The sequence below is a fragment of the Buceros rhinoceros genome, unplaced genomic scaffold (genome assembly GCF_000710305.1).
Source record: "Buceros rhinoceros silvestris isolate BGI_N320 unplaced genomic scaffold, ASM71030v1 scaffold5653, whole genome shotgun sequence".
NCBI lineage: Eukaryota > Metazoa > Chordata > Aves > Bucerotiformes > Bucerotidae > Buceros > Buceros rhinoceros.
Window position 1 is genome coordinate 36058 of NW_010404080.1, and position 15219 is coordinate 51276.

The window sequence follows — 15219 nt, forward strand, 5'->3', positions numbered from 1 at the left end:
CGGGGGAAAGCAGAAGGGAAGAACAAAAGCTCAGCCCCCGGCTGGCGCGATTTTCAAACCATCACGTTGTTGTTCAGAACTGCATCTTTCTGGGTGAGAGTGTAAAATACTGCTGTGGTTGTAACAGGAGAGTTTTGGAATACATAATCAAAAGAAAGTTTTCAAACGGAGTCTGCAGACACTTCCTATCTGTATTAAAAATAACCCATATTCTTTGCTACTTCCTGTATTTCCTAATTTGGAAAATATATAATATTGAAATAACATCTTAAAACAGACTGAGAAAACCAAGTGTGAGTGTCAGGGCGCTCCTTTGAAGATGAATGTCTCACCACTCCTCTGCAGGTACGGCGATGCAGTTAACAAGAACTTAGTGGTGGGCACCCTTTCTTGGCCCTCGCCGTGGGTCATCGTGATCGGATCCTTCTTCTCTACCTGCGGGGCGGGTTTGCAGAGCCTTACCGGAGCCCCCCGGCTGCTGCAGGCGATAGCAAAGGACAACATCATTCCTTTCCTCTGGGTTCGTACATGTTAACACCAACCAGACAAAAAACCCCACCCCAAAAAAAGCATTCTGTGCTCTTTGACCTGTATGCTCTCGGATAGCTGATTTATTTTTCCCCAGTTTGCCCAGCACTGAAGCGAAGGTCAATGGTTTTTATTCTAATGCTTTGTTTGCGTTTGTTAAAAACTAGAGTATTTTTAGAGGAGTTTGAGTAGCCCTTTGGTAATTATATAAAGAAGTGTAACATCTAATTCAGTTGAAGCAGAGAAAGCCTTTAGAATACTCGAACCCCTTGCTTCAGGGGAAAAAAGTATGTAGGAAAATTACTATGGTTTTTAAAACGTGATTTTTGTTTTTCTTCATGATAACCTTATGAAATACTTGGAAGATGTGCTTAACGTTTCTGTTTCTTCAGGTTTTTGGTCATGGAAAAGCGAACGGTGAACCAACATGGGCTCTTCTGTTAACAGCATTAATTGCTGAGCTGGGAATCCTTATTGCTTCCCTTGACATGGTGGCTCCGATTCTCTCAATGTAAGAAACTGGGCGGCTGCAGTTTCAGGGGGCAAAACCCACAAGAGTGACACTCTTCTGCGTTTGCTAACTCATTGTCTTTCAGAACCATACCTTACACCAGTAAAGCCAATTACTGGAGCCTTCTGTTATTTCTCTGAATTCTCTGACTTCAGGCTCCGCATATAAATCTATTTGTTTCTGCTCTGGAGTGTTCTGCACATAAGTATGTTTTTAGCGTAGATGGATTGTTATTTTCCTTGGGAAAACGTAATTTTTATTATAGAACAAAGATAGTGTTGATGTTGTGTATGGACTGTTCCTACTACTTTATGCTGAGAGTTCAGGCTCATAAAAATCAGCAGGGGAGTCACACGGCACTGGGCTTCAGCTGTAAATCATTCACGTAGTTATAATATGTGCCCGAATCTATAAACATGGGTGCTAAAAAGTTTTGTTTGGTTTTTTTTGCCGCTGCAGGTTTTTCCTGATGTGCTACCTCTTTGTTAATCTGGCCTGCGCGGTGCAAACCCTCCTCAGAACCCCGAACTGGCGGCCCCGGTTCAAGTACTATCACTGGTAAGCAGAAGGCCAGCCCGCTCAGCACCCGCTCTCTAACCGCAGCGTGGGCTGGGGAGAACCCGCTCCCTGAGCGCTGTGGGCACGTCTTATTTCTCTGGGTATCAGTTCGAGACAAGGCTACAGCGATGTAATGCTCATAGTGGACCAGACCCAGGTATTTAATGACACGGGAGTTTTATTCCAACAACAGGAATTAAAACTGGGGAGATTGACTGGCGGCTTTACTTTCACAGCCAGCCCAGAACAGGCAATTTAAAGAAAAAACAGCAAGAGGAGGACTGGCTTGTTTTTAAGCTTTGCTACTCTGCTGCTCACTAATACCTTTGCTTTTTGTTTCAGGGCCCTCTCATTTTTAGGCATGAGTATTTGCTTGGCACTGATGTTCATCTCGTCTTGGTATTACGCTTTGGTAGCCATGCTTATTGCAGGCATGATTTACAAGTACATCGAATACCAGGGGTGAGTATGAACTGCGTGGAAAAGGGTGGCGAGTACATGGGGTCTGGGTTTTGTGCGCTCTCTTAGCCCTCCCCTTTGGGGAAGGAGCCCTCCAGAGATGGCTTGTTGGAGCTTCCCTTATTAGGTCATATTTATTGTTGTTTTTACTGTGTCAGTGCTAACAAAAAGCCCCCGAAGCGCTGCTTTGTTAAGCCTCTGAAGGTGTTTGGTGAAACTGGAGAGTCAGCAACACTGGCTGGGATCTGTCTTGCTGTCTGTCACATGTAATTAGTTCAGGCCCAGACCTCCTGAAGGCAGCCATCATATTCCGGTTTACCTGGTGCAAAACAGTCTGTCTAGACTGTCTAGAACAGTCCTTGAGAAGCTGATTCTGTAGGCTAGGCTGCCCAAGACTGTTGGTATCTGATGGAGTCGGGCTGGAGGACGGCTGTGTAACATCGTTTTAACAAGTCGGGTATTGAAGTGCCTGGGTTTGTTTATGCTTGGGAAGCCTTCTCAGTAGCGGAGTGTTGGTTACAAATGCAGTACAGAGCGGTGGTGGCGTGGTGTAGATCTGACTGAAACATCTGCACTTCTCTCAGGTGATAGGTGGTATCACATGCTTACACGTACAAATCAGAACCGGACATGCAGTGTGTGCCATGGGTCTGCTCTGGTTACTAAACCCACTGTGAGCCGATTTCTCTCCAGCATGACAGCAAGCGTGCAGTTAAATACTCATGAAACCTTACACTGGCTAATTTCTGTGTTCTTCACAGTGCGGAGAAGGAATGGGGTGACGGTATCCGAGGTCTCTCGCTCAGCGCAGCAAGATACGCCTTACTGCGACTGGAGGAGGGCCCTCCCCACACAAAGAACTGGAGGTACTCGCTTCAGACTGATGCAACGCGCTGCCGTGGTTGTCCAATTACACTTAAGGAATTAGACTGGACTCCAGACATGCTGCACTCCAGAGCTGTCAAAGCAATGCAGCAGCAGCAGAATTCCCTCAGTGCTTCCAGTCTGCTTTGGATCAAGAGAAGACTTTTATTGAAACCCCTCTAATGGGAGAGATAGAAGAACGTGCTATTTCAGAGTTAATATTCAAGCACAACTGAGTGATGAGAGAGGCAGTTTTTCAGAAGTGTTTGTGTTAAAGCCTTAGTAAACACATATATAAAAAGGTGTGTATTATAATATGCATTCCCTTCTCTGTTTTCTCCAGGCCTCAGTTGCTGGTGCTTCTGAAACTGGATGAAGATTTGCATGTAAAATACCCGAGATTGTTAACATTTGCCTCCCAGCTAAAAGCGGGCAAAGGTTTGACTATCATAGGATCAGTGATCCAAGGGAATTTCTTGGAAACTTACGGAGAAGCCCAGGCTGCTGAACAGGTCGGTCTCTGAAACAAATCGCTGAAGTAAAAAGGGGTGAGTGGGCAGATCACTGAATGATCCCACGTGGCAAAAGCGGATCAGTCAGACTTCCGTGAAGTGCAGGAGTGGTTGAGCAGTACCACAGCTGTTCAGCAAAGGGCAGGCAACAGGTTTCAGCCGCCACTTGTGGCTCTGGGAGAATAATGTATGTGCTCGGTGCGTGCAACTTGTGTGAACAGCCTTACTGCATAAAGCTGTCTTGATTCACAGCCGCTGCTGTGGACAGTTGTGTGTGCTGCTTAATGGAGGGCAGAGGACTGCTCCGTGTTCTGAAGATACCGAGAAACTTAGTTCATTAACGACCAGTTTTACACATTTAGCAAATGCGCCGCCTCTCTTTCAGTGTGCTGATAGATTTATTACAAGAAGCATTAAAGGATGGTCCTGAAAATTTGTTAATAAACCGTTTCATCTTCCTTGCTGTGTAAACATGACATCATAGCTCTGTTTCCATCTCTACGGTATCAGCACATTGCATTTTCTTCCCCAGAGCCTTGCATACAGGAGAGCTGTTATAAAGGGAAAACCGATTCATGGGCCTGTGTGGCAAGTTTGTTCAGTTTTTAAACAAGTAAAGGGTGTGTTCTTGATAGGTGGGGGGAGGAGGGGTTGGTGATTATATGTGTAGATGGAATATAGCAACACAACATGTTACACAGAAATCTGGAAAAAATTGAAATTTTTGAGAAGCTCGGGCAAATTATTTTTTTTTTTTAGAAATTTGGAAATCCAGACGAAGTTAGTTAACCTTGGGGTGAGCGTTTTAGGATTAGAAAGTGGAAAGTGAGATAGTAATGCAGATATAACTAAGTACTACTATGAATAAGAGCTTATAGCACAACCCATTACCTTAATCTGTTTGAAATAATTATGTTTTGAAGGGAACTACGTGTGTTTGAAACAAGTATATGCACAATTAGTGGGTATTTTGTCTTCTGTTTTATTAAGGAAAGCAGATGAGCAGAACTTTGCTTTGAAATGTGTTTTACCTGTGGACATGTGAACCAGGAATTTACACTGTAATCACACGACAGGGAATTACTGAGAGTTCCTTTTGGTTGTGAGGTTTTTCCTTGTCTGTCTTGCAGACTATTAAGAATATGATGGACATTGAGAAGGTGAAAGGATTTTGTCAAGTAGTTGTAGCCAATAAAGTCCGAGAGGGAATTGCCCACTTGATCCAGTCCTGTGGGCTAGGTGGCATGAAACATAACACTGTGGTTTTGGGATGGCCGTATGGCTGGAGACAAAGTGAAGATCCAAGGTCCTGGAAGACCTTTATAGGTGAGCTTTAAAGTTCTGTGTGATCGGATGTGGTGAACAGAGATGTGTACCGCGTGCGTAATAAACATAGGGGGTTTTAACAGAACCCTTGTGAAATTGGTGTTGGGTTTTAGGCTGTTTTGTCTCACAGTGAAGTAGATAACTTCTCACAAAACCGTTCTCTGTTTTGAGATACCACTTCTTGTAGTAGAAGACTTAAAGATCGTCAAAGATTAATCTAGCAGCTACAGTGCTGTCTAATGAAAGCTTAAAAAATGGCAGATTTGAGAGCTACTGGGTTTATGGCAAACTGTAGTTTTTCCTGGCTGATCTCTGTTGTTTCACAGCCCTAACTTGGCTCTCTTCGCTACTGGAGCTAATGCTCTCCTTACCTACAGCCCTGTCACTCCCCTGTGGTCCAGCTACGCTACACAGTCGCATTAGGGCAGAGCAGATGCTTTCTCCTCATACTTAGCTTTGAAGATTGCTGCTTTTATTTCAGACCTGAAACAGGGCTTGTGTTCCTGTAAATCTGCTTTATCCGAGCCTGCTCTGACCTGCCTGTACAAGCCTTGCTGTACACTCTTTATGTAAGCCGTGACTTTTATGTTTGCTGACATTTGCTCAGTGAGTAATGTTTTTTAAACCAGAGATCACTCTTGCAGAATTGGAAGTAACTGCTGTTCTTCCCCTTTTTGGCAGGTACTGTTCGCTGCACAACCGCAGCCCACCTGGCTCTGCTGGTTCCCAAAAACGTGGCTTTCTACCCCAGCAACCACGAGCGTTACAATGAAGGCAACATCGATGTGTGGTGGATTGTGCACGACGGAGGCATGTTGATGTTGCTTCCTTTTCTCCTCAAACAGCACAAGGTAAGGAGCTAGCCAGAGCGCGTTTGTCACCTCACTGCTTCTGCATTACCGAAACAGGGTCCAGCGGTAGAGCCTGTGTTGATAAACAGGAGTGGATATATTCATAAGTCTCTGTTCTGTAGAACAAAATATTATTGGTTCAGACACTGAGAGTTTACGTTTCCTCACCAGGTTTGGAGAAAATGCAAAATGAGAATTTTTACTGTAGCTCAGATGGATGATAACAGCATCCAGATGAAGAAGGACTTGGCTACTTTCCTCTATCAACTCCGAATAGAGGCAGAGGTAGAAGTGGTGGAAATGGTAAGGGATCTGAGCCCATTTTTTACCTTATGGTGCGAATGGTGGCATTTGATGATGACTGGATTACAAACACGGTGTGTTTTTCTTATTTCTGCAGCACAATAGTGATATCTCAGCATACACTTACGAAAGAACTCTTATGATGGAGCAGAGGTCTCAGATGCTGAGGCAGATGAGGCTGACAAAAACAGAGCGGGAAAGGGAGGTATGTCATTTGCGGTGGATTGCGATGGGCTGCTGAGGTGGGTGACCCAGAGTGTCTTCCTAGTAGTGTTTTATATAGCTGCTGCTTAAATTAAACTCCTGTGTGCTGCAAGGGTAAGGAAGTACTCTTAGTGTAGCTTTTTTTGTTTCCCAGATTGCATATAGTCATTGAATAGCCTGGCTGTACCTGCAAAACCATGCTGGAAATCACTTGTTTGGGGGAAAACGACGGCAGTATATACGCTGCAGAAACAATTTGCATGTTCCCATTTACATTTGCGATGTAAATGATACTTGATGACTTGTATCCTCCAGTCTCAACTCTTTCTTGACCTGTATGTGGGATGTCCAGGGTTTGACTCAATTTATAGTATATCCTGGTTTCCTACTCAAGATTTCATTCCCACTTGGACTGTTAGGACATGTAGCTATGAAAGGTGCAGATGATCTAATTTTTCTGCATGCATTTGTCCAACTTTTTGTTGTTGTCAGTTTTGAGTTTCAGACCATGTGAGCTAGACTGTCTGCCTTTCTTGTATCAATGCTCTGTTGGTCTAAGTTCTGCATGGTGACATCAATCAGAACTGTTCAGAGTGAGGGGGTATGTGAGATTATTGGCTGGGGCAGATGCCTGGTACCAGAGCTGTCCTGAAGGCCAAACTGACTGTACAAAATAAAGGATACAGTGGAACAAAAAGTCTTGAATTAAACAGAATACAGAATCAGAGAATGTAAAATAGCCTGTAAGTTCACCATGCCATTCGTGTGCCCTCTAGGCTCAGCTGGTGAAGGACAGACATTCAATAGCACGTCTGGAGAGCCTCTACTCAGATGAAGAAGATGAGGGGGACTCAGTTCCTGAGAACATCCAGATGACTTGGACAAAAGAGAAATGCGATGCTGAGAAGCGGAACCGAGGCAGTGCTGTAGGAAGCTTTCGAGATCTCATCAGCATTAAGCCGTGAGTCTTAGTTTAAGTCAACAGCTGAAACTCTACATGTGCTGTGCTTTTATTATCTTCTGTCTCTTAATCCTTGGTTTAGACTTGAGCAATAGGTATCGAGACCTGACTACTGAGAAGACAGCAGTTTGCTCCTGAGAAATCTCTAACCAGTTAGATGTGGCTCACATCCCGCAGCATTTTATTTGGTATAGTCAAACGCTACACTGCAGCTGTTAAATCCTGTTATAACTTCCCTCCTGTCTCCCAAATACCAACAGCAAAACACACAATTAAAAACCAGACTGATAACTGCACTATCTAATACGTAGTGTGGATGTTTAGCGCAGCAGAGCAGCAGCTGTGGAGATGCTGATGAAAGACCATGGGTAGAATATGTGGATATAGGATGGATAGACCCTGGACAGGCAGAGTTGCTCTTGAAGGAGCACTGACATCCAGCCACAGCCTTAGTACTGCCACTGGTGTGCCCCCCGGCTAGCGAGACGTAAAGCTCTCTGTTGGCTTTGTGTAAAGATCTGTGATTCTCCTGTGCCCTCTTTGATGAACTACATCTTACACAAGGAGTTCTCTCAGTCTGTTTTGCACAGTTGGCAAAGTTCAGATTTTTCTTCCTAATAAATCAGTGAGAATTCAGATCTGGTTAAGGCTGAATCGTACTGTAGGAATTCTGCTGAATTTGGTGTTAACTACCTGTACTTTTTCCTCTTCCATGCTTTCAGAGAGTGGGAAAACTTGTAAGTTTGTTATTTGACTTAGAAGTACATTAAGATGGTTGAGGGAAGACTTAATCTTCTCAACTAAAAGCAGGAAAATGATGTAACTATGGAAGAAGAGAAAGGGAGCTAGAGTTGAGCAGCCTTAGCAATGTTTTAAAGGGAGCAGGATTAGCCCCTTAAGCTAGGTACCCTTATAAATAGCACATAACAAACTACAAGAGCTGTCCTGACAAGAACTAAGTCAAGATAGAGAACAATTACAGGTCTGGAGCTATTTTCTTAGGCAGAATATAACACAAGAAGTGGGAAACATTACTCACTTAGAGAAGCTCTTGCTCCACCACACTGGTATGATGTTATTTCTGGCAGTTTCTGGACTCGAAACAAACCCTTTCTTGTAGCCTACACCTCCAAATCACTGGGGAGATGCCAATTTGTAATGTCACCTTAGGGAAATGTCACTTTAGGGAATACCAAACCTTCATTTTTCCCTTTTCCAAAAGTATAGGTAGCCAATAACAGTATATTGTTTCTTCCTCACTTCCTGTAAACATGACCTGGCCTCTGTGTTGTCCCTGGCTTTCTGAAGCTGACGTGGTGAAGGCAGAGGATGTCCATGCTCTAAATTAAGTAAGAACATGAAATAACAGAGGTAGTTCACAGTGGGTCAGTTGTGCTGTTAGTATCATAAACATTACTCTTACCATTGCATCTTCTGTCTATTAAAATATTTCTTTGCAAACCTAAATATTCAGAAGAGCAGCAGGGTTACTAAAGGTTTTCACTCATAACATGTAAACCTGAATTAAGTAAACTATAGATTCTTATTTGCTTCATTTTTACTAATACTTGGTTTTAATATATTAAAATGACAAAAGAAAGTGCAAAATCCTCAAAGCTGCAAACTTTGCTAAGTCCCTTTGATAAGTCTTATTCCTGTATTGTTTCTCCTTTTATGTTACCAAAATACTGGTTGATTTCCTGTAGGAAGGAAACATTCCCGGGCTCAGAGTCCCCAAAGGATACTTTCCAGTTCCGTTTCTGCATGGATTTGGGTTATTTTGTGGTAATATATTCTGAACAATTAACCCTGTTACCTCTCTTAGCATGGATTCTTAAGGAGCAGAGGCTTCTGAGAGCATGCTGCATCTATTCCCTTCTCTCCCATAACTTTTGAACCAAGAGGCTGCTCAAATTTGAAAGCATGATTGAGAGTTTAAAGATATGTGGGTCAGAAGTGTTTCTTGTAAGCAGGCAGAGTCTGAGTGGAGTCCAGCTGAAGGAACGGCTGCAATCCTTCCTGCACACCAGCAGAGCCCCATAAGCAGGCACACATCCAGGCCTTTGTAGGCAGCATTCCAGCCTGTGATCCCATAGGGAACCTGGCTGTCTCTGGAGATGCCCATTGCTGTTCAGTGCAGAAAGAGGAGTGCGCTCACGGAAGGTGTGGACTGAGCACAGTGGTGCCTGTCTGCTGGTGCCAGACTCCGATGGGTCCCTTAGAGAGTTTCCTGGTGCTGAGCGCAGAGAGGTGCGTGGTCTGTGCTGCCACGGGGGTGAGGGGATCTGAAGAAGGCTGCCCCTGTGTTTTAACTGCTTATGCAAGACCAAATCATCTTCGTAAAATATGCTTCTTGAAAAGCAATATAATTTCACAAGCTGGAGCCTTGACCCCAGGGATCTTAAAACCAATGGACTAGCAGTACGTGAAGAACTCTAAAATCCCTTTTGATTCTTCATCATTAAGGTTGAAAAACTTTGCGGTGAGTTGATGTTTACCAGGCTGTTTAGGAGACTGAAGATATGCTTTTAAGGGCCTTTTTAATAAATCAGTTTTTAGAGGCACATTTCTAACAGTAAACCTGGACATGCTTCTTCTGCAGGAACCAGTCTAATGTCCGAAGAATGCACACAGCAGTGAAGCTAAATGAAGTTATTGTAAATAGATCCCATGATGCCAGACTCGTTCTCCTCAACATGCCTGGTCCTCCAAAGAATACCGATGGTGATGAAAACTGTATCCTTTCAGGCAAGGCCTGGTCCCCATAGAAGATCTTTAATCTGTGCTCGTGAATTCATCTTGCCACAAACGCTGTCAAGCTGGAATATGGGACAGTGCCCACTGCGTGGAGCGTACTGGCTCGGGGCTGTTACGTAGCAATCGCTTAAAGAAAAGGTTGCCACTGGTTGCTCTGGTAACTGGTCTAAAATCTTTCTTGGTTTCATTTATTTATTAAATTACATTTAATTAAATCCTCAGTCGTGGCTGTAGCAGATGTTTAAGGCATTAGTTACAGCCGCCAGCGCTCGGGGCAGAGCAATGTCTGATATCTCAGGTGCAGCTCACACATCAGGATTTGGGAGCTCAGCTCCAAGTGCAGTGCTCTGGTAAGTCTAGCATTGGCACCCACAGAATCTGAGCACCTGGAGGGAGAGGCCCTAAGCGCGGCCAGGGCTGAGGGCTGTGAGCTGGCGAGCCTGTTGGCATGGCAGTTCTCTGTCCAGAGCTGCTCTTCAGCCCTGGTTTGTACCATTAAGCCAGCAAACCTTTCACTGGCCTGGGCCAGACAATGGATGTCACGAATCACAGACCAAATGGTAGTTTTCATCTAAATCCAGGTTGTAATAGGAGTACTGGCTGTTCTGCAGCAGTGCGCTGGCCAAAGAAAGGACAAAAACGTTACTCTAGCATAAGGGGGTTTCAACCACAGCTCCTACAGCTCAGAGAGATGAAACCTGAAGTTATGGGTGAGGGTGCTTATTCCTCCACCCTTCCTTGAGAGGCTGAGCCACTGTGACTGAAAAACACTCCGTGTTCAGGGAGGGTGGCTGTGTAACCTGGTGCCACCAGCATCACCGAGGAGCTTAGCTTTGGGCAGGGGCAGGTTTGTTTTGGAGCCGGATGAAATGGGCTCTGTCTGACAGGGGGCAGCCCTTGGTCTCATCTCACCAAGGATGCCCCTGCAGCCTCCCCACAGCCAAAACCTTGTCAAATACAGAAGCTAATTAGCATGTGCTTTGGTTTTGATATTTCTTTTGTCCTTGACTTTACTGAAACAGACATGGAGTTTCTCGAAGTCTTGACTGAGGGTCTGGAGAGAGTACTACTTGTTAGAGGCGGCGGCCGAGAAGTCATCACAATTTACTCCTGATTTAGTACAAGGTTCTCACACTGATCCACATTTACCTTCTTGGCGATGACAGACATTCCAGATTTAAATGGAGAAGAAAAAAAGGCTTCTTGCCTAACTTTCTCCTCATCCAGTCCTATTCGTTGTCTTTCCATTTGCAATATACATATCTTTCGGGACTGCGGTATTGTTACACCATCCAATTAGCAACATGAGTTAATTGTGGAGCTGCCACATTATTGAGTTTCTGCTTCGGTACTCCCAGCGTTTGTGCATGTAGTGTTAACACTAAACCTATCTTTAGTCTGCACTGCTGTGTGCAGTATTTTTAGTAACTGTATGTAAAGTTAGGACATGAAAGCCAGTTACTGTAAAAAGATTTTAAAAGCTTTTTATATTAGGTTTGGGGGATAGAATTACATTATATAGCAGCTAGTTTCTGCTGAAGTTCAGCTATAAAGCATTTTCTAAGAGCACACTAAATTGTAAGAGAGGACTGAAGAAGCTTTCTTTTTCTGGGTTTATTTCCAGAACTAAACTCTCAGTATTGGGTAAGAATTTATACTTTTAATACATTTATTGATAGAGATTTAAATAAATTATGTTGATATAGTTGAAATTATGTATGTAGCTTGCTACGAGTTGTGTTGCTTCTGAGACTTGAGGTTCTGTGAGGCCAGATCCCTATTTATTTTTGTATTTATTTGTCAGAAGTATTGGATACACAGATGCAGACTGTTTAGCATAACGGAGATCTCACAATAAATTTTGAATCATCAGTGGATGGAAGGACCAGTCCTGTGCAGACCATCCATCAAAGTACACTGAGCATGCTGGAGTCCCGTCGGTAGAGCCAGGCTATGCTGTGCGCACAGCGATGGGATTGCACGTGCACAAGTACAGGGGACCTGCTGCTTCATTCTGTGCTTTATGCCCTTAGACGAGAAAGAAGACCAGAAGACCTGTATTAACCAATAAGCCTCTGAAGATTTTGTCAAGCCCATTAAGTTGTACTTTATGTACAGACATTCGTATTTTTTCAATAAAACATTGCATATGCTTTGAACCTATTCTCAGCTCTGTGTTTTGTGGAGCATTACTCGGGAAAGCCCCCTCAGTCCTTCCCTGCACAGCTCTGCCATGACCTGACTCCAGCATCGCCGCCGGTGGATCCACTGTGCGAGGGGAAGGTGGTGGGAATGTGCCGGCACGAGTCCTGCACGGCGGAGGTGCCAGCTCAGGCCTTAGAGCAGCCTGGAGGTGTGCCTAGGAGAAAAGGCTCCTGGCCCTGGAGTTCCTACTGCAGGCAGTGGCTGGGTGGAGCCCCGCACCTGCAGGCTACGGAGTGTACTCACACTGGTGTGCTCCAGCCTCCCGGCTGCCTGGGACAGCAGTAGTCCTGTACAAGGGACGTGTGTGGATGCATCAGGAGCACGGGAAGAAATGGGGGAATTGACACATTGCTCTGACCCATGGGCAAGAGCTCAGTGGTGTACAAGTTCTGTGAACCCTGTTGTGACAGTTTACCTGGTTTCACTGATAACAGCATGATCACTTCTGTGAGACACAAATTTGAGAAATTATCCAGGCTTTTATCTTGAATAAAATAATTAAAAAAAAGCCTTTTACCAAAGTTTTATAGGTAAAGCCTAAGTTTGTTCTCTCTGTGAAACAGGACATACCTGATGGGAGCAGGATGGTATTAGTGTGTGCAAGATCTCTGCAAGACAACAGCCAAGAAACAACTCTAGGGTGTGCTCTTTACTGGATAATTGGTTTTGGTTTGATTTGTTTTTTTTTTTTAATTAGTCTTTGCCTTTTTGGTTTTGAAAACCAAAATTAATTTCACTCACATTTTAAGACCAGTGGAAAGACTAAAGCTTGCTTATTTGTAAACGTAGAGATCATCTGTGCATCTTCAGAGGACTGAGTATGCAGATGTACAGCCATCACGGTAGTTAACGGCTGTTTGCAAGCTTCTTTTACAGGAGTAATAAAAAGTTTATGAAACTTTTTTGATTCCTCAGACTTTTGTAGGCCAAACTATGAGAGATGAACTTTTTTTAACCAACTGTAAACTTCTAATATAAACATGCTGAGAAATAGACAGACTTACTCCTTAGGAAATTTTGTGCATTTGGATGACATACCCACCTCACTGAAGGATTTCAGTGCCATCTATTACCTGACCCCAGTAATCTCTTTGTGGCTTTACTGTGTTTCGAACATCAAACCAGCCAAGTGAATATTCTTACGGACATTAGGTTGTCAGAGGTGACTCTGCAATGTGGATTAAAAATCCCACCTAATTCAGCATCCTGTGGACTCTAAGGATTTAATAGGCTCCAATTAACTAAGACATCTCTACATATAGAAGGTTCAAAAGAAGTTACTCTCAGACTTTGCTTAGGCCAAAGTGGGGTGTCTAGGGATGGAAGTTAGTGAAAATGGGAAGTAGCATGGAAAAGGTTGTGTAAGGAAAAAACATCAGTGGAAAAGGTAATTCCTAGTTGAGTCAGCTTCTGTGAGGGTCACGGGATGGTCACCTTCCATTCTGGCCCTACACTAAGACTTTTTTGGTAAGCAGATGAGAACATCGATGCTGAAATACAACATGACTAAGCTGATTCAAGTGCTTTGCATATGAGTATAGAGAATTACACTTAAAACCTCTACATTATAGTTTTAATAATTAGTGAGTTATTTAAAAAATCCCACTCTAGCACAAAGATGCCACTTTGCTTTATCTTTCACCTTCAGAAAACTCCCAATCAAAAAGAACGTGCACTCCAAAAGTTGTTTGACTTGCAGTGAGGAGCAGCGTGTTGCTCCCTTCACTCTCCCGGCGAGATGCACTTTGCCGTGGCGGCTGATGCCACCAGAGGGCACCGAGCTGTCTCCTTCGGTGCTTCCCAGGCTGCAGAGACATCACAGCAGCTACCCAGATCTTGTGGACATTAACGCCGAGTGGTAGTTTTTCACACTGTTCGTCTAATCAGTACTTCTTTGAGTTCTAGATGCACTGATAGGCAAGGAAACGTGCTAAATTAAAACGTGTCCATTTAAATAATGCACCCTCCTCCCCTGTGGCCAGTTCTCCTTTTCTCATCTGCGTCAGCCATAGCAATATTTGCTTCTTCAGTAGTTCCCTTGGGAAGGGAAAAACTGCCTCGTACTGTGCTCCGGAGTTCTTGTTTCATTCTGGAGTAATTACCCCCCTGCACAGTCCCTGGCCCAGGCCTGTAGGCAGATGCCGCTTTCCCCTGGGGAGGCATAGCCCGTTGCTGTGGATTTGCCACATCAGACAACAGCAGGCAGGGCTATAGCGCAGTCCAGCAAGTGATGGGCTTTGGCAGACGATTTCCCATCAGAGAGGCACTCTATATTCCGAGCTCAGGCAGCTCTTTGAACAGAAGGCACCCTGCCAGTGGACAATCGACTAACACGGAGGCCACGGTTGGCAACTTCTGTCCAAAACTCTCTCGCCACTCTTAAAATAATGCTGGCAGGCCTCTCATTGCTAGGACGTGTCAAGAGGGCATGCCTCTCCCTCCAGCCAGGGAAGGTGCCTGCCAGCCAGGCTGATGCTGCTCACAGGTGGCAGGCCTTGTGTTCGGTTATATCAGATCCTGCAGCAAGCCTGTCTTAGTGCTTCAGGAAGCGCTAGACAGCCAGTGCACTTACAACATGTGATGGGCTACATTTGAGCTGAGAACTGGTGACATGCAGGACAATTCAACAGAAAAGGGCTAGAGCTGAGTGGCAAGAGGAGGTGTCCCTAACTTACCTTTGCACAGTGCTCAGTCTGAGATTCTCTTTCACTCTCCGCACCATCTCAAGGGGCTCCCAAGACAGCTGTCAGTTCTTGACACCATGAGGTCTGAGGCTCCACAGCTCGCAATGATTTCTGCTGCTCCCTGGCACTGTCAACAATAGAAATGTCACTACTGTAATGAGAAATGTGGCAGGATGTGTCCATGGCCCACAGAGATGGCATTGCTAAGGGGTTAAGTACAAAGGTAGAGAACCAAGGTCTCATATATTTAGAGGTCTGTGTCATGCAAGTAGGCCAGTGATTCTCTGATGTTTAATGAAATGGGAGAAGGACAGCATGGGACTGCATGCTGTGAAAATCTCATGCATTATTAAATCAGTAAACCAAAAATACGCTTATTATTTAAATATATAGTTCAATAAAAAAAGGGCAGGATAAGGGACCGGGGCGGGGCTGCCGGCAGGATAAGGGGCTGGAGAAGGGGCTGCCGGCAGGATGAGGGGCTGGAGAAGGGTTG

At 44.5% G+C, this 15219-nt stretch overlaps 1 protein-coding gene across 1 annotated transcript in view; it reads left to right on the top strand.

The window, feature by feature from the left end:
* SLC12A4 (solute carrier family 12 (potassium/chloride transporter), member 4) overlaps nucleotides 1–11733 on the top strand; it is a 33267-nt gene extending 21534 nt beyond the window's left edge. Inside the window, exons 12-24 of the mRNA XM_010133231.1 lie at nucleotides 346–520; nucleotides 921–1039; nucleotides 1499–1597; nucleotides 1940–2059; nucleotides 2818–2922; nucleotides 3264–3432; nucleotides 4563–4758; nucleotides 5440–5609; nucleotides 5781–5912; nucleotides 6010–6117; nucleotides 6893–7077; nucleotides 9680–9813; nucleotides 10857–11733. Of these exons, the coding sequence (XP_010131533.1) occupies nucleotides 346–520; nucleotides 921–1039; nucleotides 1499–1597; nucleotides 1940–2059; nucleotides 2818–2922; nucleotides 3264–3432; nucleotides 4563–4758; nucleotides 5440–5609; nucleotides 5781–5912; nucleotides 6010–6117; nucleotides 6893–7077; nucleotides 9680–9813; nucleotides 10857–10948 (1804 nt within the window). The 3' untranslated portion in view covers nucleotides 10949–11733. The remainder of the gene's footprint in view (nucleotides 1–345; nucleotides 521–920; nucleotides 1040–1498; nucleotides 1598–1939; nucleotides 2060–2817; nucleotides 2923–3263; nucleotides 3433–4562; nucleotides 4759–5439; nucleotides 5610–5780; nucleotides 5913–6009; nucleotides 6118–6892; nucleotides 7078–9679; nucleotides 9814–10856) is intronic.
* Nucleotides 11734–15219: the final 3486 nt, after the last annotated feature.